Below are 25,045 nucleotides of genomic sequence, written 5' to 3'. Positions count from 1 at the left end.
CTGCACTTATTGAGAAGGATACAAAAGAGCTTTGTTAAGACAGTATATGTTGGGTTTGATTTTGACAGTGGATTATAAGCAATAGTTTTTCTGCTTTCATTTTTGTGTCACAAATCGCTTTTTTTCCCCCCCCCCTACAACTTTCTGGAACTTCAAAGTTGCAGAACATGTTTGGAGTTCTACAGGTTGACTCAAAAGCTAGGAAAAATTAGTGTCATTTAGACAGAACCTAAACTACAAAGGACTAGATACACTGTACCAGGTATATTTGTATACTGTGATATATATATATACACACACACACTAAGCATGTAATGAAAATAATGCCATTTCTAGCTGCAGACTGAGCTGGTAAAGCTTTACTTTGTACAAAGACAGTAACAACATGAAAGAAAAAAACTGATAGCAGTAATATCAGTAAAACTGACTTACTTGGGACTCTTATCTGGTAGTGATTAAGTACAGTGAGAGCTTCAACTGCATCTGTCTTACATTCCCATTCCAACAGACCAGAGAGTGTTTTGGCAGAGGCTGTCAAAATAAGAAACAAAAAAGAGGAGGGGGGATAAATAACCTGTTCCTGACAGTGCATGCTCTCATCAGAACTGGAACTTAAATAACCCCTTGAATGGGTCCAAGTTTACTTACGTTTTGGATCAAACACTTTGTATTTAATAAAGCTGAGAACTTCATGATCCTCACATAGCTGTCACAAAAATAAAATAAGATGTAAAACCCCAGCAAAAATGCACATAAACACATTAGCAAAAATCTAAGTTCCTGGAAGATACACAGAAAGGAAAATACTGTCTCTTTATGAGAGCTTCCAAGACCTTATGGAAGACGAATATTTAAGAATCTTGTTTAGATTAATAACTCTTTAGAATACCATTCTATGGCCTGCAAAGCAAGGCTTCTGTATCCATGTTTTCCCAAACATTTTATAGGCACAGTTTTTAGAATATAGGTGTCACTATCACCTCAAATATACATTTAAAAAACAAGTTGACATTTCCACTTCAATACAGTAGCGCAAAAGTTGTACATACAAGCATATCACTTGTGAACCAGATTTAAATTTCAAGATGAAGCCTGAGGCACACAAAAAAAATAAAAATCACTGAACTGAAAAATAATTACCACTGACTCCACTTCAGAGGCCCAGTATAATATATCTTAAGCATCCAGTGTTTATTTAGGATGCAACTGTACAAACTGTTCCTTATGCAAGCTCTTCTCCATTCTAAAACATCTTAGTAGTCATTAGAATAATCATCTCAGGGAGTCAGTAAACCCTTATGGACTGCAGTCTTAATTTTCACTATGTTTGGCTTTCTTTAACAAGTCTTTTTCTCAACCTCCACAAAAAAATTATTTCCAAGATCTTGTTTTTCACTTTAAAAAGAGAGTAAGGCCAGAATAGTAAAAATGTAGTGGCTTCTATAGAGAGAGGCTACAAAGCTATTTTAAGAACTAATTATCTCCCAGTTGCTATCCCCAAACTATCCCAGTTATTTCATTTTAAAAGTAGCACGCCATAAAGCTAGGATAAGGCCCCCAAGCACTATTTGTCACAGTCATTGCAACTGCCTACCTTCACAAATGTTTCTTCAGTTACGCACAAGGGAACATTATAATAATGCAGCACACAAGAGGGTGGTTGGATGATGTTTTTAGATGCTTGGCCAGCACTGGTGAAACGATTATTCTTACTCATTGCAAAATCTTTGTAACTACTCGTGCCATCCTCCAGTTCAAATATCTGGCTTGGAACTACTGAATGCTGCTTGGAAACACTGGGATTTAAGAATATAGAGTAAAAGATTTTTAAACAATCAAAACTTGTATACTTCGCACACAGATTATTGATCTAGCCAGAACAGACCTGACATTTCTTTACAACAATTTGAAATAGAAGAACAAGAAAAGTTGGATTTGATACCTTCCTTAATAACTGTAGAAAGGGTGGATAAGACACATTAGTCAATACAGCTTATTAACAACCAATCCATTAGCACCTATATATGTCATTAGTATGAGTTTGCACTGAATTTGACAGCTGTCAAATTCACAACAATATATTGGAGTAAAATAATAGTTGTAAATTGGAAATCATAACTCTAACAATGATAAAAGAACAACAGGATACCCTGTCTTTGCAACCTCAATACGTCTGCCCACTCTCAGACCATTAATCTTACAAAACATATTTACCAGACATTAAGTCTCTTTCCAAATAACTTGACATTGTTGAGATGTGTGACAGCTCTTTCTACAGCGTACTCATCACCCATTTCAACCAGTGCTGTGCCTGGAATAGTCTTCATAAATTTCACCTAAAATAAATAAGGAAAAAAAAAAAGTGACATTGCGATGAACAGCCCCAATTAAGAATTTCACACACTGTCAGGGAATATTTTTAGACCGTCCCAGCCAGGCTTTCTCCAAAATAACTAAATCCACTGCAGTAGCTTCAAAGCTTCTACCAAATTATGCCTTACCTTCTCAATGTTTCCGTACAAGCAGAACAGGTTGAAGACCCTTGAACAGTTCATCTTTAGCTGATGCAATCCACTAACCATGACAACTGACCCAGAAGGATTTCCACCATGCATGTATGAGGAGGATGCCTGGGGCAATGGATAAGCAACGAGTTCTGGAGTGTCTCGAGATCCCATTCGGTAGCGGCTTGGTAATGGCAACAAGGGACCATGTGACCCTAAGGAGATGAAACATCATGTTATCAGATGGTTAGAAACAAGTCTCACTACTTAATCATGCATTAAATCCCATATACATAATGCATAATTAAAATGAGCAGGGTGAAAAAAAGGTTTATCATGGTTTCCATTGATGTTTTTTCCAATTTAAAATAAAAAAGAGACCTCTTCTATGTCCCTTAATATTCTATGTCTATTCTTATATCACCAGATAACAAGGGAGGAGCCATTTCATGGTATTGTTTTTATACACAAATGGAAAAAAATGCTATTTCAGTAATTATTTTAATGATAGCTTGAATTACGGGATATATTCCTTCAAGATTATCAGTTTTCATTATTAGTACTAATACAAAACAAAGATGATTTATTTTCCACTACTGGTAAAGTGACAGGTACCACTTCTTTTTAAATGAAGAGATGTTGCTAGCATGCAATATTTTTCTTGTTTACAGGAAACATCAGTATTAGACAGAGTAGGGGATCCCTGTTCTTCTGAGACAATAAATATTATGAAATTCACATAAGCTGAGTATAGAAGGGACTTTTGCCTTTTTTTCCCCATTAGCAAAAAGCAGTAATGAGGAGGAGAAAGCAGTACAGGAGTAGAAAGCCACGTTACTTAAGGTGGAAGAGTGCATCAGAAGAATGAAAAAAGAAGGCCACTGAACACAAGGCCCAACTCAAATGCTGGTGATTTGAGGAGCCTTTGGAAACAGTAGATAGAAGGTCAATGTACATGGCGAAATAATACATTTCAAAAGAAAGATGCAAGACAAATCACATTGCACCTGACAGTAAATAATTGGAATAGTCATATCTAAACCCAGACACTAGTTTCAAAACCTTTAGGTCTTGATCCAAACCATGAAAATAATGGCAGATCTTCACTTCAGATAGCACCGGTAATAACTGCATCACTTTATAGAACTAACTCCAACATATCATTCCTAAGTAGTCACATGGCTATACCTTTTCAGAACAAGTCACTTCTTTGCACACAAAGATATCATAGAGCTTTTGGTTGCATGAAACCATTGATGAAGCTATGCTGCCATTTTCTAGAAAAAAAAACAGCTTTCCCAGTGGTGATGTTACTTTCCAATCATTGCTAGAGTGATGGCAACTGAGAGAAAACATTCTTCAAATGAACGTATTTGTAAAGCTGGATACTCTCCATAGAAGGAAGAGTTATGGCAATGAAGACTCTACAGATTTGAGTCCATCACTAGCATTTTTAGACCACGGACTGACAGCACCACATGCACAGAACAATAGGGAACTACTCACGCTGTAGAGGTCCACAGTTATGCACCGATTGAATATTCGGAATTCCACATAACATGTACAGAAATCAAAACCACCTGTCATGCTGTGTTACTTACCGTAACCATCATGTCTAAATGACGATGGGTGCTCTCCCAAAATAGCTTGCCTCTGGCGGCCCTTCCCTCTGTCTAACATACGGGAAGGGAAAGGAAACAGTTTACTATGGACAAGTATGCACATGATGTCTCCAGTTAAGACACAAAGCTTCTAGTTAAGAAGCAAAAATGTAATTTGAGTCCTTGTTAATTTTAAGCAATTTCTCATTCATTATACATCTAAAACCACAAGGTATAGCCCTGGGACACCGAAATTAAAAGACTGTCATTTGCATAACAAATTCCACTTAAGCTGATTGGGGGCAGTAGCCAATGAGGAGATGCAGACATTTAAAGACTAAGGAAATACCCAATAGTTTTCCTAAACAGACATCACACATTAGTATAGATAACACCATACAGCAGGATTTACCTATGTGTCTCTTAAAACAAATTTGAAATGCAGTACTTTTGAAAGACAGTACCTGAATCATAATATTAGCTTCAACAGCAACACATTTTCAAAGTGGGCTTCTTTCAAGAAGTTTCAGCATAAGCCAACAACAACCTGTATTACATGGTTTCATAATCAGTAAACAGAGAGCATTACATACGTGTACATTTATATTTACAGAACACCTACTGACTTATGGGCGTGCTGAAAGGATTGTACATTATTGCATTATCAGCAGCACATCACAGGTCAACTGAAGAGAAACATTACTGAATAATGCGCTTAACCAACGGTCAATCCTTTAAGAAAACCCAGTTCTCTATGTCATAAAGTTAAGCAAGGGGTCTACATTACTGGAGGAAAGCAGTGCATTGCAGTCAAAGCTGTATTTTCTAACCAGATACATGCTCCATGGCACAGAAAAATATATTTCCAGACTTCTTTGTGGAAAGCATGGGGCAAGATATTTTTCAGCTTAAGATAGTTCCACGGAAATTTAAGGGTGACTGCTGAAAATGACAATCCCAGCCCAATGCAGCTGGAGTTACTTCCCTTAAAGAACAAAAAATATTCATGATAGACAACACAACAGTGGGAGATGAAAATGTGCCCTTTCTGCTCAGGATTTTGAGAACAGGTTCCAGACATTTACTTTGGCAATAAAGATTGAATAGAGAACAGTGCTGAGTGCCTTTGCCCATACAGAGCAAAGATTATTTTGGTCAAGTTATGTTTTTCCATTCCTTTTTCTAGTCACAGCTCTGTCGCTCTTAGCTCTGGAAAAGAATTGGGCAGTCATATTAAATATTTTTAGCATTTAAACTGTATGTAGTAAACATCTTTCAGAAAATCAAATTTATCATTCCAGTCTGTGGAAGCTAAATCCTTTGAAAGAGTACACAGTAATAAGTGAAAGACTGTAGTTTCTAAAGGAAGAATTCCAGGAGTTCATAGTTTGACAAATATTTCCTCCTGGTGGTGGAGCAGTCCACTACCCTCTGGTCTCCCCAGGCTTGTTCCTTCCTTGAACTAACTTCATTGCGCCAGTAGAAACATTTGTGCAAACAGGCAATGGAACATAAGAACTGATCTGTGTTAAAAATAAAGATTCTTTTCATTCAGGATTTACAATTTTTATTTTTATTTTTATTATTTTTTTTTTAATCAGGTCCCTGAGTTGCTGAGTACCCTGTTATTACCACCAAAAGAAATGTTCCAAACTACAGTTTGAACTCTCTGGCTAAAAGCCAGTAGAATACTAAAGGACAGGTGGATTTTTTTTGGTTCAGTCTAATGCAGTATGGCACTTGTTAAGAAGCTTTTTTAAGCACAGCAATACTCAGGGGAAGTAAGTAATTTGTTACCATAGAGAAAAGAGTTCTTTAAAAAAAATATCATTAAGAAAACACATTTCCTCTGTGTCCTTTTTTTTTGTTTGGTTGTTTTTTTTTGGGGTGGAGGGGAACACAACACGGGGGGCATGAGGGACAGGGGAAAAGCACAGGGGGAGCAGAATGAAATTCTGAAAGGATGCATTAGCATGCCTGTCCTCAGAATGGAATTCCTCTGGACTAAAATCTTGTTTGGTGAAGTCAGACCACTACAGCTTGGGTCAGATTAAGTTCAAAACCTAAACAACGTTGCTGCAAGAGCAAGTTGAAGCACACATACCAGAACTCTCTCAAAACAAGTCCTGGATTACTTCATGGACGTAATTGCTCTAGACACCTGCTCTCTTTTCAGTGTGTTCATTCAACAGTTTACATTCTCATTTTCCAGACAAATGGATGTGGGCCGCACTAAATGAAAAATCATGCTACGTAATACAAATATAATCATTTTTCACATATGTGCAGTAGTGATATACACCAAACAGAGAATGGCATTCAGAGTAACAAAAAAAGGAAAACAAAAGAGTAGAGTAAGAGTTCTTGAGAAAGAGCAAGCTATACCTCTCAAGTTTTTCATTTTCCACTGTTGTTTTTTTTGTTTCTTTGTTTTTTGTTTTTTTTTTTTCCTTGGGGAACACTTAGTTCATACAGCCATATCTGCAGGCCAATTACATAATGCAATTACATGCACCATATTACAAGTCACCCTCCAAACACCGCCATGATCAGAAGATACAAGGGTCATATTAATCCTTCAGATTTTCATATCCAATCCCTCATGATTTTTTCTTGTCCTTGAGTTTCTTCAAAGTAGCGTTTTGAAATTTGAGAAAAAAATTGCACCCTCATACAAATAGTCATAATATACAAGCTGCAACCAATACTGTAGCTCCCTTGTTAACTTTTTACAAGAACTTCATTCTGAAAATTCAAGCCCTATGTTTTGAGTCGTACAACAGTTTTTCAAGCCCAGCGTCTCAGCAGAATTACTTTGAAAGCGCATGTCACTTGAGACAGCTAAAGCCCAGGCTCTCATATAGCCTTTGATAAGTAGATACTCTATCTTGGACACATTGTCTTCACTTTTCTAACTTCACATTGCACACATTATTGTACATAAGTTACTCAACACTGCACTCAGTATTTACAGATTATTTTTAAATAAATGCTTTACAGGAGTCAGGCTACACAGCAGTTTGTCTTTACATATATAGTCATAATTCCCACTGACATGAGTCACGCTTTGGTAGTTTTTACAGCTGAGTACTCAAGAGACAGTATGCCTGTATCAATTATGAATCTCCCTGTTTTAATATTTAAATATAACTGAGGGGACCTATCTGATATTGCACTGCTCAGTTCCAACTATCTATGGGTCAGGACTGAATTTCCCTACTACTAGACAATATTGACACTCTTAAGACTGAATGCAACTCTCATATACAGCAAGTAATAAGAAGATTACAATGTCAATGATATCAACAAGAGAGGTTCTTAATTTTGGAGGTTCTCAATTTTTCAGTTTTAATTTTAAGGGCAATAAGACCATCATACATACAAGCTTGAACAGAGTGGGTACAGTCTATCATGTTATTCATCCCATGCAAATCTGAAGTACTGAAAAGTGTCCTCCTTTTAAAACTTGTGGTGGTGGTGCATGCAGTATGCAGACAAGGTGAATTGCAAGTCTGAGGTTTTTCAGAGGGTTTGATTTTTTGTTTTGGTTTGGTTTTGCTGATGCCGATGTGGTGCATGATGAAGTGTAGAGTCAGCCTGCTGAAGTCCTCTATCCTTCTTAATGCCTCGTCCAACATAGGGGAAAAAAAAAGAGTCCTTTCGCAGGAGAAGCAGTGTGCAAGTTTGTAGTTTGTAAGGAATAGTCTGTACCAGGTTTCCTCTCCTCCAAAGAGAGAGAGCTGCTTGGAGAAATGCAAGTCCTTGAGAACTGCGAAGGTGCTTGCAGGTGTGGGCTCCTTGTTGAACTAAGTGGCTCAAGCACACGGCAGTAGGGGGCACTAGGGCTCAGGGTTAATTTCCTGGGTTACAGGTTGGCTTGTGAACACAGCCTTCAGCAGCACTGGCTCGCTTTGAAATGACTATTGCGATACAGCCTGACCACGTATAAAGGATTGTCATTAGTATAGCCATACATCTACCGCGATAACGTACGGAAACCTACCTCGTCGGCCCAGATACGGTTTAGTGTAGTCCCAACTATCGTTGTCGTTTCTAATGACATTAAGTCGAGTTGGCTGTTCGAATAAAGTAAAAGTGAAAAAGGTTAAGTCTGGAGTATAAATATTTCGCTAGCAAAAGTAAGAGAGAAGGTCCAAGCATTACCCTTGCATATTCAATTTTTAGTGTACAGCATCCTGCATAGATATCTGCTCCATTGAGTGCTGCCTTTGCCTTCTGGGCACAAAACACTGATTCAAACATGCACATCATGTTAAGGATTTTTTCCCAAGGTGTCTCATCCACGTCCCTTTCTTCTGAAATAGATTTATTTCTGTCGCCTGCAGATAGTTCGCTATGACCATACAAGAACTCTAAACTCTTTACAAATGTAAATTTTGTTGATGCTCTGAGTTTATGTTATTTTGAAAAGGATACTCCGGTGGATTTAGTAAGTTTAGTCAGAGGAGATAGATGCTACCAGCAATAGACTATTTGAAACACAACCAAAAGGGAAAAATCAAGCTGCATCATTGGGAAAGAGATGGAAATTTGTGGGTGAGAAGGCGTGACTTAAGACAATGCATCCCTTCTCACAGCTACCAGCAGCTAGAGACATGTGGGTAGGGAGTCTAATGAAGTCAGCAGTTCCTTTACAGTGAAAAGAATTGAGTAAACCCTTTTTTAGCTTGTTCGCCAAAGAAAACAATCACAGAACCAAAAGGGATGCTCTGAATGAACCAGCAGACATCTTGCAATCAACAACACAATAAGCAGATTGCTTTAAATCCACTGCTCAAGGCTCCCACAAGCAGGTTATTTCATATCCTCTGCATACCCCAAGATTAGTTCTATTACTATCAGAAATTTGCACGTGCGCCTTGCCTCACGGAAATCCATGATCTCATACATATTCAGCAACATACTGCACCAGAAGTCCTGAACCCTGCAGCAGACCATTTTGTGCCATCACTTGATATAGTTACTTAAAATCTCATAAGTATTCTGTTTCAATGCCATGTCCCTTTTGTTTTTACCAAATTCATTCAGCCCAACTTCTTCCACTGTGACCTAAGCTTGCAGTGGAATTTATTTATTTACTTTAACTAGCTCAAGTTTGCCAAAGGTTTGAGTGAGAAAAGTTAAGCTTCTCAAGCCTCTAGGAAGTTGTGTGCTGACTAGAATTGTAGGACCACATCTGCAGAAGTGAAGAGTACTGCAATTATCACTGAAATTTGAGTAAATTTTGGAACCTTTCAGGCAAGTCTTGTCTTGAAGCATCGCCCCTTCAACTGTGTATCTATACTGCTACCTATACTTCGCATACATTTGCAAGGTTGGTTTTCTTTCTTCTTCTTTTTTTTTTTTTTTTTTTTTTTTAATAATTGCTGTTGTTTTTGGTGTTGTTTTTTTTTTTGTTTGTTTAAAAGGTATGTTGCAGAATTTCATTTAAAGGGCAGAAATACGGTACTTTCAGAACACGTGCAGTATCCTCCCCACAACTTCCCTAATCTTTCACAGAATAATCCCCCAACAATACAACAAGCCACCTAACCCAAACAACGCTGCTTGCCACAAACTTACCACACTACCATAGGAAGTCAAAGATCCTGCTAAGATGCACGGCTTAAGCCTTCTACACAGATAAACAGCAATTCATTTGCTTTTATGAAATTCAGGGCAATTCTTTTTGCCTGACAAATCATCAGCGCAGCCACTAGTTAAATCAGTGACATGTTACAGAAATGATCACTACTGAAGCACTAAAATGAGCACCAATGAAGCCTGCCACACGGGTAGTACCTGAAATCACAGAACAATACCTGAGATTCCTGTACAATTTTCTCCAAATAGCAGCTACAGAAATGGACGGCAATCAATCTCTAGGAATAAGTCTTAGAGTTTTATAATCTAAGGCTTAATCATATCAGACTTTGTACTCTGCAAACCACAATAACACATTAACAAGTCTGAGCATTCATCCGATGTACAACTTAATTCCACAAATACAGTAAACAGTAAGAAAAGAGAGCAGGGAATTTTCTCAACACACAATAAACTGATTAAGAAGGCCTAAGCTGGTCTCGTGCTTCATTGAAGTCAAAACAGTAAGACCAGCAGTCTATATTAGAACTATTTCAGAAGTTTGAAGAATCCCTTACCCATTCGTTGAGAATCCATACAGCTAGAAGACATGAAACTTTTCTGCCTAATGAGTTGTTAAATCCACGGCATATTTCATGTGAACAGTTATTACCTTAAGGTCACGTATAAACATGGTTATCAAGACCACTGTTGACAAATCATTTTCCTATGATGATTACATGAGTGACGCTTTGTCTTATACACATCAGAAATTAAAATGTCTTGGGTACAAACTAAATATTTGTCTCAAAATTACATTGTATTTTTCTGTGATTCTCATGTTAAAGCCCCATATGCAGTAGAGAACCTACAAGAAAAAAAAAAAAAATCACACTCCAAAAAGGATATTCAACCATAGCTTGTATTCCATTCCTCTTGAATATCACAATGCGCTGAACTTTCCCAACAGGGTTGCACACAGTATACAAGACATCCTAAGAAAGAAGAAAAAACTTCCAGTTAGAGCTAAATTTCAAACAATTTATGTTCACAGAACATTTTCTTGTTTTAGCATGTAAGTGACAAAAAGCAAAGAAAAGGCTTTTTAACTTTTCATTTACAATTTTCCCTATACAATTTATAGTTCTACAATTAGCATTTTTATAGGATGGTGTTACACAGGCAGCAAAAACTCAAAAACAGGAAAAAACTTACACAAGATGTACTCATACAAGTATTAGTTTAACAACAAGTATCTTAAATTAAGAGTGCTAAAATGCAATAACTGCATCTACGTTCCAAGCTGGTGCTGCCTTTGAATCACGCGCTGTAGCCTCACTGTAGTAGTTTCACCAAAGCAAACAGAGATAAGATGGCATTGTAGTTACAGCACAGTTCATTTCTCAAAACCCCCGCAACTGAGATTTTGGTTTTGTTACTGTTGGGTTTTAATTGTTCTTGTTCATCTTCAGAAAAGTCACGTAGGGAAGTTCACAGTACAACCTTAGGAAGCTTATCTAAATGAGAATTTCAACCCTATTCACCTAAATTAAAAGACACTAAGTAGTTGCTGTGCTTCTCCACTTCAGGCAGAGAACAGTTCTGGGAGAGAGCACCGGATTCATACAAACTCACTGTTAGAGCAATGCGTTCACAAGCATTTCTCTATATTAAAAGGAACCAATAAAATTCGAGTCCATTCTCAGTGCAGCAGGGGAACCAAACACTAAGGACAGAAACTTGCCTTACTCCTAACACCTCATAAGCCTGACTTGATCTGATGCGCGGTACCTCAAACTGTCCATTACACACAATTCAGACATAATGGTACCAGAAACTAGACTGAGGCATGAATTTGGCCATGAAAAATGCATCTTTTTAATCGTGATTATACACCCACACTCAGAAATCTGAAGAACAGGCCTTGAGAAGCTAAGAACCTTGGAACCATGGTTTCTTGAAACAACAGACCTGTTAGATCACGTTTAAAGACTTGAGGGCACTGAAGGCTGACTAGACAGCCAGTTTTGTAGTTAACCCTAGCAGGTGAAGGCACTGACATCTCAGTGAATCACTCTACTACGATCTGTTTTTCCCTTCCTTTCTGTATATCTAAATCATATTCATTCCAAGAATGTAGTGTACATCCCCAGGCTTATTTGGGAAACAAGAGAGAGAAGGAAGTAGGTGTAACATTTATTAGCTTCTGCAGAATAAGATAGCAATTGGGAAGCAAAGGGCAGGGGAGCATGCTGAATTTCTTAAAAGACATAGACGTAGAAAAAAACAGAAAAAAGGGTGTCTTATTGCTGGCTACAGTTGCAGTGGCATAACTCCTGGCTCATACAAAAATACCACAAGCCTTAATATATGGATGTGTTGCCACATTAAAAAAATAATAATAATAAATCTGTCCATGTTTAGGGGCCTTGCACCAGACACTCTAGTCTCTAGTGACTGTTTTACACAGCTAAATGAAGCAAGTAAAGGAGTTTGTCAACCTTAGGTTTTTAAGACAATGGACAGACATTTTTAGAAGGGATTCTAAATGCCCTAACCCATAAAAATGAAACTTATGAAACTATTTTTATTTTGTAGGCACACTGAATAGCACAAACGGCTGCACTCCATCTCTTCTTGTTTGGAAGAAAAGAGTCCCAAAGACTTCCCAGCTCCAGAAGACAGTAATTTTATGGCATATGCCTTTCTTTCAGAATTCACCTTTCAAAAGATTCCTTCAGAGTTAATTAAAAAAAAGTTCTTTCAAAATTTAAGCTCTACTCAAAACACCATTTGTGTGGTTAACCAGCACGCACATAGACAGGTGTTTGTTGTTTTTTTTTTAAATCTGTTAATTCAGATACTTCAGATTATCAAATCAACCAAGTAATTCACAAGATAGAGAAATGTGGGATCATATTTCAAATAAAGATTTAACGCCCACATTACCTACGCACTAGAGCATCTTAATCTTAGAGCAACTTAATCTCAAAAGAAGTCGATAGTTAAATTTAAAATGTTCCAACTACGAAGGCATACCACATTTTCCTCATGCAGGTACAGAAGTTCTTACTCACCCTCTAAACCTAAGAGGCAAGAACAGAGGTAGAGCTGAACACACTCGTAAAGACTGCAGAGGCATAGGTCACTTTGATGTCTGTTTGAACAGACAAGTTTGCCTCTTCTTAAACACAAATCCTTGACAAAGGTCTGCACACGTGGAAATAAATTAGGAAACAGAACTTCAAAGAGCTCTATATGGCACCTCTTGGGCACAAACATTCTCAAAACACACCCTCCCCTCCATCCAACAAGGGGTGAGAAGCAATTAGGAGTTAAATACAGTTAACCTGCCTTTCTTTCCTTCCCTGCCACACGCCTCTAAAAATAAAAATAATAAAATAAATCTGCTAGAAAAGAAGCAAGTCATAATTATAGTGGCTGGAATAAACAGCAGCAAAATTGGAGAACAATTTAGCTTCTTCCACAAGATGCCCTTGAGCAGACTAATTTCTCTGCAAACAACGTATGTTGTTTTGAAAGAGAAGCTCTTAAGAACTATTGAGCAGTTTGTTGTCATTATTTAGACTTGCCACTTAAAACTGGTCACAATATTTCATCTGCATCTTCTAACTGTATCATAGAATCATCTACAGAAACCTGTAGAAGAGTTCACACTTAGGAGAGAATAATTTAGAAGAAAAAGGGGGTGTTTGGCTTTTTTTTTTCCCCCTTTCCTCTCCAATAATGCAGACTTTGCCACTTTGCCTCAGGCATCCTGAAGTAACTGGAGCACCTACCTCCAGCTGGGCTGGAGCACCCCTCCTGTGAAGACAGGCTAAGGGAGCTGGGGTTGTTCAGCCTGCAGAAGAGAAGGCTCCAGGGAGACCTTATAACGGCCTTCCAGTACCTTAACGGGGTCTACAAGGAAGCTGGACCCTGCCAGGGAGTGCAGTGATAGGACAAGGGGGAATCATTTTAAACTAAAAAAGGGTAGGTGTAGATCAGACATTAGGAAGAAATTCTTCACTCAGAGGGTGGTGAGGCACTGGCACAGGCTGCCCAGAGAAGCTGTGGATGCCCCATCCCTGGAGGTGCTCAAGGCCAGGCTGGATGGGGCTTTGGGCAACCTGGGCTGGTGGGAGGTGTCCCTGCCCATGGCAGGGGGCTGGAACTGGACAGTCTTTAAGGTGCCTTCCAACGCAAACCACTCTGCGATTCTCCAAAATTGCTCTTCCCAGTGGCTATGATTCAACTAGTCTGCACTGTCTGTGCAGACTAGTGCAAGCTCTAGTGCTTGCAATTAATTTTGGAAATCTGTCTGCTTTTAGTGCTCATTCGTATACTCTGGACAGTCAGGAAGAAAAATAAAGTGGCCTTTTTTGTTGTTTGTTTTTCTTTGTAAGGAGCTGCTGGGCTAGAGGCTTCATGCTCAGAATTTCCATGAAACTCCCCTAGCCAAGTCTGATGTTTCTGCTTCCACGGTTTAGTCAAGCATCTACTTTGAGTTCAGCTGCTTTTACAAACCAAGTTTAAAATACATGAATGAAACAGTTTCCAAAATCTGTTTTACAGTCATGTGCAAAGAGTAATTCAATTTACTCAATGGATTTGTTCACACAGCTCAAAGCAGGTGTATTTTTAGATCCTCATGAAAATGCAACTCATACCTTGTCATGCTCTTCTACAAATAAAACTGATGGAAAAAAGAAAATTCACCATGTGCTAATGAATCAAAGGCCAAAAACTTATCTATGTTCACAACAAAACAAAGCAAAAAGCATGATATGGAACTGTTTGTTTATAATTATGTAGTTCCAGGAATGCTAAGTTTCAATCTGCTAATAAATTCTGCTTTATGCGCCATTGATAGAACACTTATATTAAGTTACATGGCTCCACACAACCCAAGCACTTCAATTGATCCCTACTGTCCTATGTCTATACATTTCTCTAAAAACAAGTAACTTATGCCTATATCATACATATATCACAGTGTAACAAGTCTGCTTTAAGCAGACTTGTTTTTTCCCTTGAAGCATTCCTATGCAATTCAACAGAGATTGTAAATTGCTATGAAAAAGATAAGCAAACATTCAGTGCGTGAGAAAATATGTATCATTAAATACTAGCAAAAAGTTTCTGTAGCACTAAAACTCAACTAATTCTGCCATAAACAGATGACAATAAATTAGGATGCAACTGTATATATACCACGACTACAGTAACTGAGAAGTAAAACGTATCAACCCTCCAAAAAAAGTGAGGAAGATTCTACCAAACTGTGGTTGATCATCAACAGATGAAGTTTCAATTTTCCACAGAAAAATACCTAAGAATGAATAGCTGCAGTAGAATAACCTTCCTTACTGGAAAAACAACTCGCTGTTTAAACATACCCGCCTCAGGGCCTAAAAGCTAAACAACGTTCCTGATGTTATGGCAACACATTTGGAAATACTTCTGAAGTATGAAGCAACTTAAACATTTCAAAATCTTGACCACTGGAGTCTTTAAATGTATTGCAAAATATCTGTACAACAGGACTGAATCATCAAAAAAAAAACAAAACAAACAAAAAAAAAACCACTTTTTTCCCCCAGAATCTGCATGTTACTTATATGAAGATGATGTAAACATTTGGTAGGCGACTATAATTCCTGACTCAGCTTGACAGTGTAGAATTTTAACAAATAGGACATAGTGGAAATAATGTAACAGGTTGTTCCTCAACAGCCTTTTACTATTAAAATAATAATAATAACAACGTACCACTGTAATTGGGTAGAGAGGATTCTGAATGGACAGCAGGAGAACTTTATTTCCACCAGATGGGTCATCCGTGTTCCCTGGCCGAGTAATCCTCTTACTTGTTGAATAGTTGAAAAAGGCCTGCTGTCCAGCAATGTATACAGGTTCATCTGCTGCAAACGTTACGCATTTCTTGGCACTTTCTATGTTTTCAAACTCCACCAGAGCCTGGCGCTTAAATGGCATCATCATGACGTAGCTGGTAAGAGAAACATTATGGTAAATTCTCTCATACACTTACTCTGAAATCCAGTAAGTGTCATAGGTAATTTCATTTTTCTGAAGAAGTCTAAACTAGGACATAAAAGGAAGCAAGGTCTCCCTTTCACGAACCAGGTCACACAGTTCTATAGCACTCACATAAAACTAAGAAATGCATCCGTTAGAAAAATAAGTAACGAGCAGTAGTTTTCCTGAAAACATTAAATACAAATGAATGTTCAACCGATACGATGATTAAGTAATCATTTACTAGAACTACCTTGTCTTTTTTTAATTTTGTTAAAGACATTTATAACATAAGGGATCAAAGCAAATGCAAATTACAAAAAGCATTCAAAGCTGGTACATGAAACTAAACACCTTTGTTACTATGAGATTAAAATACACTTTTTCTGACACAAAACTACCTTAGAAGAAATAAACAGAACCAAACAGTTAACCAACAGTTAACCAAATTAATATACTGACAAATCCAAGAGGCCTCAGCAGGTTTAGTTTTTGGAACAATAAACTTCTCAGCCTAAAGCACACCTATCTGTATTCCTTAAAAAGCTTGTGCTCATTTTATTAATTTATTTCAAGATATTGATAGAAGTGTAATTCAGTTATTTAAATATTTAGGCAGCAAAAAATACCACCGTACTATTTACAAAATGTTATATAACTTCATTACGAGCACTGAATTGAAAAGAAACGCATGCTTCCAGAATGAAGCACTCGGGATAAGCTGTCTCTACCAATTCACCTTTATTGTTTTGCTCACAGATGAAGAATGTTTAGGGTATGTAACCTTTGGACACTGAAGGGACTATCATAAGCACACCTCCCATACAAAGCCTGTGGAAAAAAACCACCTCATCTGCTTTGTGGCACATCCTTATCCCTGGTATATCCATTTATGTCAAGACAGCCACTCTCCTGCTATTCTGCAGTTCTGTTACAGCTCATATGTCAGGCTAGGATTAGCTGTGCTCCTGAGGTCTGACAGCAGATGCTAGAACATGCATTGTATGCTTAACCAGACTTTTGTGTGGAAAAAGAGAATCTTTATGCAGCTAAAAAATTGTTACGTTTTCCTACCAACTAAGTTCTGGATTCAAAGAGGCCGTTGTAAGGTATTTAAAGAGGTCTAAGTGATTTCTAAGTCATTCTTTCAACCTGTCCAGGGACATGACTTGACACTGTTCGACCTACCATATGGTTCCAAACTTTTCGAGAGCTTCCACAAGATCTGCTTCCACAACGGATTCACACAGCCCTCGGACATGGACGACAGGAGAAACAGAGACTTTGTGATGACTTCCCCCTGCATCCTAGCAACAACAGAACAGCGACATTTAAAATTCAATACAGAACGAGGAACACTGCTATCATTAACTAAAACTATTTGGCATACACAATGCCGGGTCCAGAAGTAGGCATCTAAATGTGCAATCCAAGCATACTTTAAACAATTCTACTCCTCTTTCCAAATGGACTGCGAAGTTTAGTTGCTGAAGCCTACTCAAAATAAAGTTATTTGCAGATTTAATTAACAGGCAAGATTTTTCTAATATGAAACAAATATACTAAAACTCGATTGAATTGAAGGTCTTTCACCCCGTTTCTCCAAAACAGAAAAAGATATTTGGAAACGCACAACAGAAAACATTTCTGACACATTTCCTGTTTGTTTATGCCAATGTTTGTTTGAGAGGAATCTTGCTTCCTGAGAGGGAAAAACAATAAAGCAAGAACAAATAAGGGCCAACAGGAAACTGAATCAAAATTGATTATTTTCCTACTATATGCAGAGCTGTACCCCACAACGCAAGAAAATGCCAGCTCAGTCCTATACCTGAAATAGAATTTGAACCAGAACTCCTTTCCAATTCTGAATGCTCTTCATACATGCTTTTAAAAGGCTCTCAACTTTGACACATATGGGCACTTTTCTTCTTTTCATTGCAAGTCTGATTATCATCAATACTTGCAGCCGTTGCACATCAGCACACAGAACCCCACTACAAACATTTCTCAGAGCTAGTGCTGAAACGGCTTCACATTCAGTTCTGTGTGACCAAATTTGGCCTGCCATCAGCTCATCTTTCCACGGGAAGCCTAAAGGAGGGCTGAAACGCACCTTATTTGTTCTAAACCAAGGGTGGAAAAAAGAATGAAATCATGTTAGCCAATAAAAAAAGGATTAGACATAATAAAGACTGCATGAACTACACAGTACTTAGCAACACTCGGATTTAACACAGGTAAAGGCAGTGTCAAGTTCTTGTACTGAAATTTAGCAACAGCATCGATGCATTTGACCTAAGAAGCAAGTCTTGCTGATTTTTTCACTATTTTTAGGAGGAATATAGCATCTTCTGGAACTAGAGAGATTCCCATCTGCAGCCCAAAGGAGTTTTCAGCTCCGGTAATTAGGTAACCACAATGACTGCCACTACTGCTACAGACATTCCTCTCTTCCCTATCTTTTTGTACTAGAGTCAAGGCAACAACATGCCCCAGGTAACTACAAACTGAGTCCCGTGCACTTAACTCCTGTGTTCCACACGCAGCTCTCCCAAAGCAATCATGTATTCTTTTCTTTCAATCAAGAATTTGTGAGCTGTAAGCCAGGATTTGGGACTTTGTCAGAACAACCTGGTGCACGATTTTTAAGCTTAATTCACATTCTAGTCATCTGCGCTACGAAAGCATTTCAAGTAGCAACACATTTCTTTAAATAAGAGCTGTGACAACTGTGGGAAAACACGACTGCTGATATTTACCTAAGATACCACATATCCCAAATTAACCAGCTGAGGTCTATTACCGGCGACAGCGTTCAAGTTAGTCATAAAAACGTAACTCTTTGAACTGCAGGTACTGAGATTATTGCAGAAAGAACAGTTATTTTTATTTTCAGCTTCTCTCTTCTTTACCCACACACACTTTTCTAAGCTGAAAGAAGCACCTACGGAAACCTTCAACAGAAAACACTAATTACCCGTTTTTCCTGCAAAGTCTAGTACTCTAAGATGTTAAGCTAGCAGGCAGCTTTGCTTTATTTAGAAGTTATTAAATCAATTATTAATTGCCCTGCATAGTTATTACTGTATCAAGATCCTGGTTGACACTGCACTTTTTCCCCCCCTTTGCTTCTTCTTTTAATGTCTTCAAGAAACCTCACGTGAAAATATTTCTCTATCTATCAGTTGGTAACTATAAGCACTGGTTTCCGCACCAAAACAAAGACTGACTAAAGCAGTTACCTTAGTTAATTAGCACCCCCATAAAGTCAAGCTTTTCAAAGAACGCTTCCTGATGGAAAGTTGTCTCCATCCTTCCCAGCTCATCTTCTGCTCTAGTTCATGTGTTTTTGTCATGCATTTTCCTTTGTATTTATTAGCAGTCATTTAGATCTGCCTACTCAAGATAAAAAGCTTCCTAATATTAGTAGAAATACTTTTATACCTGTATCTGTGAATCCATTACACCTGAGTTACATGCACGTGTACAGGTACCCACTCTGCTTCAGCTGGAACTAATCTCAGAACCATCAGCAAATACAAATTCTGCTTCCTTTTATAGTTAAGACAGAAATTTGGCTTTGAAATCCAAGTGTTTTCTCCCCTAACGTCATACACAGTGCATGCTTTAGTAGGATATTTAGCAAGAATAAGTCATAACACTGCTGCTATTGTAGTAACACAGAGAAGCATGAGAAGCATGAAGTAAAAAAACAACAGTGAAATCTCAGTAATTTGCCATGAAATTAAGAGCTGTCTACATATCATTTCTCTATAAATATCACTGTCTCGTTTCAGAAACACAGATAAAACCAGTAAAGGTGCAATTGGCCAAAGCAGAAGGCCTCAGCTTTACTCAAGATAGCTTCTAACCAGAAGCAATAAGCAGCAGCACGAGAACCGAGCACAAGTCATTCCTAAGCCAGGAAGCCACAAACTAGCGCTCACAGAGCACATTGCTGAACGACACAGACACGTGCCACGGGCATATGTTTGAGCACAAAAAAGTATTCACGAAGGGCAGACATACGTGTTATTGTCAAACGAGTTTTGTAGCTACCAAGCTGCAGTATTGAGCAAATCTAGAACACTCCCTGATTTCCTCTAAAAGGAGAAATCAAACCACGAGACCACATGAAAAAGCAAATATGTCTGTCAGCGTGAAGTGTCTTCACAGCCAAGGTCAGAACGTACACAAATCATCCGGCTGATGGCCACCTTTCTTCCCATAGGTGAAAAATACAGGACTTTGACCATGATCTCACAGCCACTGTATCTTGAAAACTGTATCTCTGTGCCAACTGTAGCACACAAAGGTTACATCAAAGCATCTGCTCACCTACAGATTAACCAACACCGGTATTTGTCTGCTTACAAAGGGGGCTTTCAGCAACTCCATCTCCCACGATGGCACAGAAACCCCACGCTGAACTCCAACGTGACGCCTGCCCTGCACCAAAGCCAGGAGAACAGATTAGCTAACGTTACTGCTGCACTCACCAAATATACATTGCCTAAGGGATCTTTTGAAAGCTCAATAACAATTCTTGAAGAATCATTAGCTGGGCAGACAACGCAGTTATTAAATGGAGAATGGCAACAGACTCCCTTTCTAAGTGCTCCAGACCAGTAAGATGACAAGAAAAGGTACCTCAAGAAAGAGGCTATCAGCTTAAAAATGCTTAACGCTGAAACCGAGCTTCCAGAGATGAGGCATGCAGGAAAGTGCTGCCATAACTTCATCACATTCATGTGCTTGGTTACTTCACATGCATATGACCGCAACGGAAACAGCTCCGAAGAAGAACAGTAGCATTTTAACTTCCTTTCTTTACTCACCTACATATTTTTAGGCAACATTTTAAAAATATATCAGTGGTTTCTTGCTAACAAACTATTTGCTGTTCAGAAAAGGAAAAAAAAAAATACAAGAAAATCATACAGGGTTCCAGTTGTATGGGGTCTCGCTTGCCTGACAGAGAAAGAAAGGCTCCCATGAGCAGACAGGCACTGTTTCCTGCACACTCTTCCACCACCAGCTGTACTACCTGAGGATGGCATTACTTAAAGCCGTTCGCATCGTCGTACCATCCCTGCTGAGCACACCTCCCCGACTTCAGCACTTCTGTCTCTTCCCTGCAGAGGTACAGGAGAAACCTCTCCCCACGCCACCTGGAATTCCTGTAGCTTTGCAGCGACAAGGGTATTCCCAGTATAGGGTGAAATAAGGCAGGGTCTCAGAAGAACCAAGCAAGTTAAGGTTCGTTGAAGGAGAAGAACGTACCAGTTTTGTATATCCTGTTGGTTTTGTTTGTTTGCTTGCTTGTTTGGATGGTTGGTTTTAGATTTTTGGTTGGTTGGTGGGGTTTTTGGTGGGGAGAGGGGGAAAAGCAGGGGAGATAAAGCAGTTAAGTCTAGTCACAATCCATGTACTAGAAGGCTACCTGGCAATCTCAGTTTTGTTTTAGATGTGGAGTTTGGGGATATTTAATTTCTCTTGTTTAATACATAGCTCTTCCTAGCACTCCCTACCATGGCGTCCTTTCAGCGATTGCAACCACTACAGAGCACAGTACCTGCACTCTGACCCCTTTTTGCAAATTCTGAATCATTATTTTCCTCTCTGTTCAGCACAATCCAAATACGTCTTTCCCAAAAATAAAATAAAAGTCGAGCATCAGCAGGCAATGATTACCAGTCATAAATACCTGAAGCGCTGGAAGACGAAGAGCAACTAGCCTGAAGGCAATAGGCACTTTTTTGATAGAGGACAAAGGAAGGAGGACGATTTATACTTAAATAGATCCATAACAGATTTCTAGGATGTATTTCATTTAAGATATACAGATGCATGAGCAAGTTACCACAAAACAGGCCAGGATCTGAACTCGTTGCCATCTAGCTACCGTTACTGCAACTGCCTGTGACATGCATGAAGCAATCGACTTTTGAGGTGAGTTGGTTTCCATTACTGCAAGGCGAGAGAGAGCATTGCACATTGGAAGTTTCAGCAGAGCAGCTGAAATGTTGCAAGTTCACATCCCTATCTAACCTTGCAGTAACCTGTTCTTGCATGTTTAGATACCACACTTCCCCAAATGCAAGAACAAGGATACTAAATCCTCTTTACTTCGCAGAAGTGTTTAAGAATAGTTATGTCGGAGACAGTGAGGCAGGTGGATACTAGAGAAAAATGAGGTTATATAAATGCAACGTTAATCAAGAAAAGACATTTCAGGGACGGAGAGCGGATGGAGCTGAAAGGCCCTCTAAGCACTTTCAAAAGCAGCTCTCCAGGGCACCCATTTGCAAAAATACAGAACTTAGAGGCATGAAGGGCTTACTCAACCTGATGAAACAATCACAGAGGAACAAGGAAATGCCATGACAATAAACGTAGCCCGACAAAGGGAACACTAGACAGGTTCTACCACGAAACAGCCTGTATTCTAGGAGATACACACTGAGGCAGACTTCTAACCACTCCTTCTACCCGTCATCCATTTTCCCCTTCCTCCCTCCTAGTTCCCCACTCCCTACAGTTCTTCCTGCCTCACCTTCACTTACTCTTTTTCTGCTCTTCTGAGCAACCCAGCTTACCTGCACTTCTTCCCCTTCTCAACGTACTGCCATCTTACATCTTTGCCCTGAACCAGAAATAATTTTCACATGCTAAGGATGTTTCTCTGGGTCAGAAAGGAAGATGATATGCCTTAGGAAACAGATATATCAATTTCCTGCATTTTTTTAAATCAGTGAAAAAGCTAAAATTCACACAAATTAAGTATGAGTAGATACTGACATTTTTCCTCTCATGAGCCCCAGACAGAACTACTAATAAAAGCACTCAGATGTTCGTTTTTCACGTACCCCCTTGATGTTACAGCTTGCTCCTAAGAACCTAGTTCGATCTCTGTCATCAAGACAACTGGTGCCTCTCCAATACTGCTGCTGTCAATACAGCTTTGCCAGCAAACCATTACAGAGCATTAGGAGAACAAGAATCGGCAACTCCACACTTCCTTCAGGCACACTGCAACTGACTCAACACGCTGCCTGGAAGTCCTCATGTTCTAGACTTCCTACATGCTTGCTTCTGTTTCTTTGCTCATCAGACTCAGCACTTGCTGTTCTTTAAATCCAAAATGTAAAGTCTGTATATAGTCTGTACTCGTGTAACCTAAAGGGGCATGGCTGTGTGTCCTGCGTGTTAACTGGGATAAACTGAGATACTAAGATCAAGATGAAGACGATCAAAGCAAGACCCCAAAATGAAGGAAAGAAGAGCTGAAGGAAAGAGGAGCTGAAAAGCTGAAAGAAGAACTAGCTGATTTTGTAAAATACTGAAGAAAAGAAGAAACGCAACAGCAGTACCTTGATCCTACTTGAAACATCCTGTGATGTCCAGCTCTCCTAAAGGACAGAACTTCAAGATAATTTAAGCAAGCATACTTTTTTTCATACTAAGATCTAATTTCAAAGCAGCCTAGCAGCCTCTATGACAGGGCACATTGCGGAGGCTTCACTGCAACAGAGCTGATTCTCTGTGACAAGAAATCATAGACTTTAGATTATTCTCTCAAATGGTGCAACTTTGCTGCAGCATACCAGGGAACTCTTCTACTAACCCTGCAGAGAGATGATCAACAGCAAAGAGACTCTCATTGATTTACCCTGGTGTTGAGCAAGTTCATTTTGTCAAATCATGAGACAGAAGTACTCTAAATTGCCAGGTCTGCCACTAAGCCAATGCTTCCTTGATTTTGCTTTCTCAAGTAGGAAACAGAAAGTGCCATCAAGAAGAAATTCTTAGCAGCATCTGGACAATTAGCGAAGTAAGAAACCACAGGGTACACACAAAAGCGCTGTTAGCCCAGACGGGTGGATCAGGGACCATCCTGATACTTAGGTAAAAATTCACGAAAAACGTAGCAAAAAAGTACAGTGATCTCCCGTGTTCGTGGCCGGGGGTGGGGAGAAAGCAGAGGAACGAGCAGATTTAGAAAGGCGACAGCCACTTACGATCAGGCTCGCTGCCGTGTGCTGCCAGACAATAAGGTAAAACAGAAGGCTAGAAGCAAACCCTCTGCCTCGCTTTCTTCCCCCGCCGTCCGTTTCTATAGTTACACCCAGCAACAGGGAGAGCACAAAACTTGCGATGGCAATATCCCAAAAGGCAACAACAACAACAAGCTGCCCACGGCACGGAGGCAAGCCTCGGACTGTTACAAAAAAAAAAAAAAAAAAAGGAGAAAAAAAAAAAAAAGAGCCCAAATCGCGCCGGGCTGGCGGACTCCCAGCGAGCTCAGGGCCCTTCCTTTCCCTCAGGCTGCGCCTCATGGAGGGGAGGGGGGGGGGAAAGCGGAGCCTCCCCGTTATAACCCCACAGATTTAATAGGGGGGAAAAGGCGGCGGGCATCCAGCAGGGAGCCCCCTGAGGGGAAATGAGGGGGGAGAGGGATTTGGGGAGGGGTTGTTTGATAGGGGAGGGGGGTTATTATGGAAAGGAGGGTGTATATTTTGGGGAGGGGTGGGTCAGCAGCATTCCCAGACCCAAAAATAAGACCCTCAGCCCCTCACAAGGAGCCCCCCCCCTCACAGGGAGCCCCCCTCACCTCAGAGGGACCCCTCTCCCCTCAGAGGGACCCTCGCCCCCCCCCAATCTCCTCACCCCGCCCGAGAAGCCGCCTCCCCGCGGCGGAGGGGCCTTGTCCCGCCGGCTCTCGCCCTCCTCGGCTCCGCTGTACTCGATCTCCCCTTCCTCAGCGGCGGCGGCGGCGGCGGAGGCGGCGCTGGGCTTCAGTCGCTTGGCCTGGCTCTCGTAGGCGCCGTCCTCCTCCTCCTCCTCCTCGTACCGCTCCCCGGACGACGGGGACGACATGGCGGGGTGCGGGGGGGGGGGACGCGGAACGACGAGGGCCGGGCGGCGGCGGCGAGCGTGAGGAGCGGGGCCGGGAGCGGCGCCTCACGGCGGCGGCGGCGCCCGCGAGAGATGCTCCGCGCTCCGTCCCCCCGCACACCCCCTCCCCGCCCCGCCAGCGGGTCACGCCCCCCCGCCGGCTATCTGCGCGGCGATTGGCTGCGAGCCGGGGCGGGAGAGAGGGCGCTGCTGTTATTGGCTAGACGATACGCCCGTCTCCCGACACCGCCTCTGCGATTGGTGGGTGGTTACGTCCGTCAGCCCGCCGCGAGGTCCGCGGTCCCGCCCTCCCCCCCTCCCGCCTGCTGCGCGCTTTGATGTCTGAGGGCTCGGCAGTGGGGGTGGGCGGGGGGAGCGCGAGGCGGCCCCAACGGGCGGCCCCAACGGCTCCTCAGC

General features: G+C 40.4%; 1 protein-coding gene across 2 annotated transcripts in view; it reads right to left on the bottom strand.

Moving 5' to 3' along the window:
* The window catches only part of HNRNPLL (heterogeneous nuclear ribonucleoprotein L like), a 29,242-nt gene extending 4,526 nt beyond the window's left edge, over nt 1-24,716 (bottom strand). Inside the window, exons 1-12 of one of the 2 annotated variants that reach the window (XM_084515868.1) lie at nt 24,401-24,716; nt 16,916-17,034; nt 15,461-15,698; nt 10,584-10,683; nt 8,270-8,355; nt 8,109-8,181; nt 4,106-4,177; nt 2,502-2,719; nt 2,215-2,336; nt 1,595-1,796; nt 649-706; nt 433-531 (exon numbers count right to left, since the gene is read on the bottom strand). In XM_084515868.1, the coding sequence (XP_084371994.1) occupies nt 433-531; nt 649-706; nt 1,595-1,796; nt 2,215-2,336; nt 2,502-2,719; nt 4,106-4,177; nt 8,109-8,181; nt 8,270-8,355; nt 10,584-10,683; nt 15,461-15,698; nt 16,916-17,034; nt 24,401-24,610 (1,597 nt within the window). In that variant the 5' untranslated portion in view covers nt 24,611-24,716. Of the gene's footprint in view, nt 1-432; nt 532-648; nt 707-1,594; nt 1,797-2,214; nt 2,337-2,501; nt 2,720-4,105; nt 4,178-8,108; nt 8,182-8,269; nt 8,367-10,583; nt 10,684-15,460; nt 15,699-16,915; nt 17,035-24,400 lie in introns of both variants that reach the window. The other variant, XM_084515869.1, reaches the window with a different exon arrangement.
* Nucleotides 24,717-25,045: the final 329 nt, after the last annotated feature.

The sequence above is a fragment of the Aythya ferina genome (genome assembly GCF_964211825.1).
Source record: "Aythya ferina genome assembly, chromosome: 3".
Lineage (NCBI taxonomy): Eukaryota > Metazoa > Chordata > Aves > Anseriformes > Anatidae > Aythya > Aythya ferina.
The sequence above is the reverse complement of the archived record's forward strand: the minus strand, read 5'-3'. Positions and strand labels throughout refer to the sequence as shown.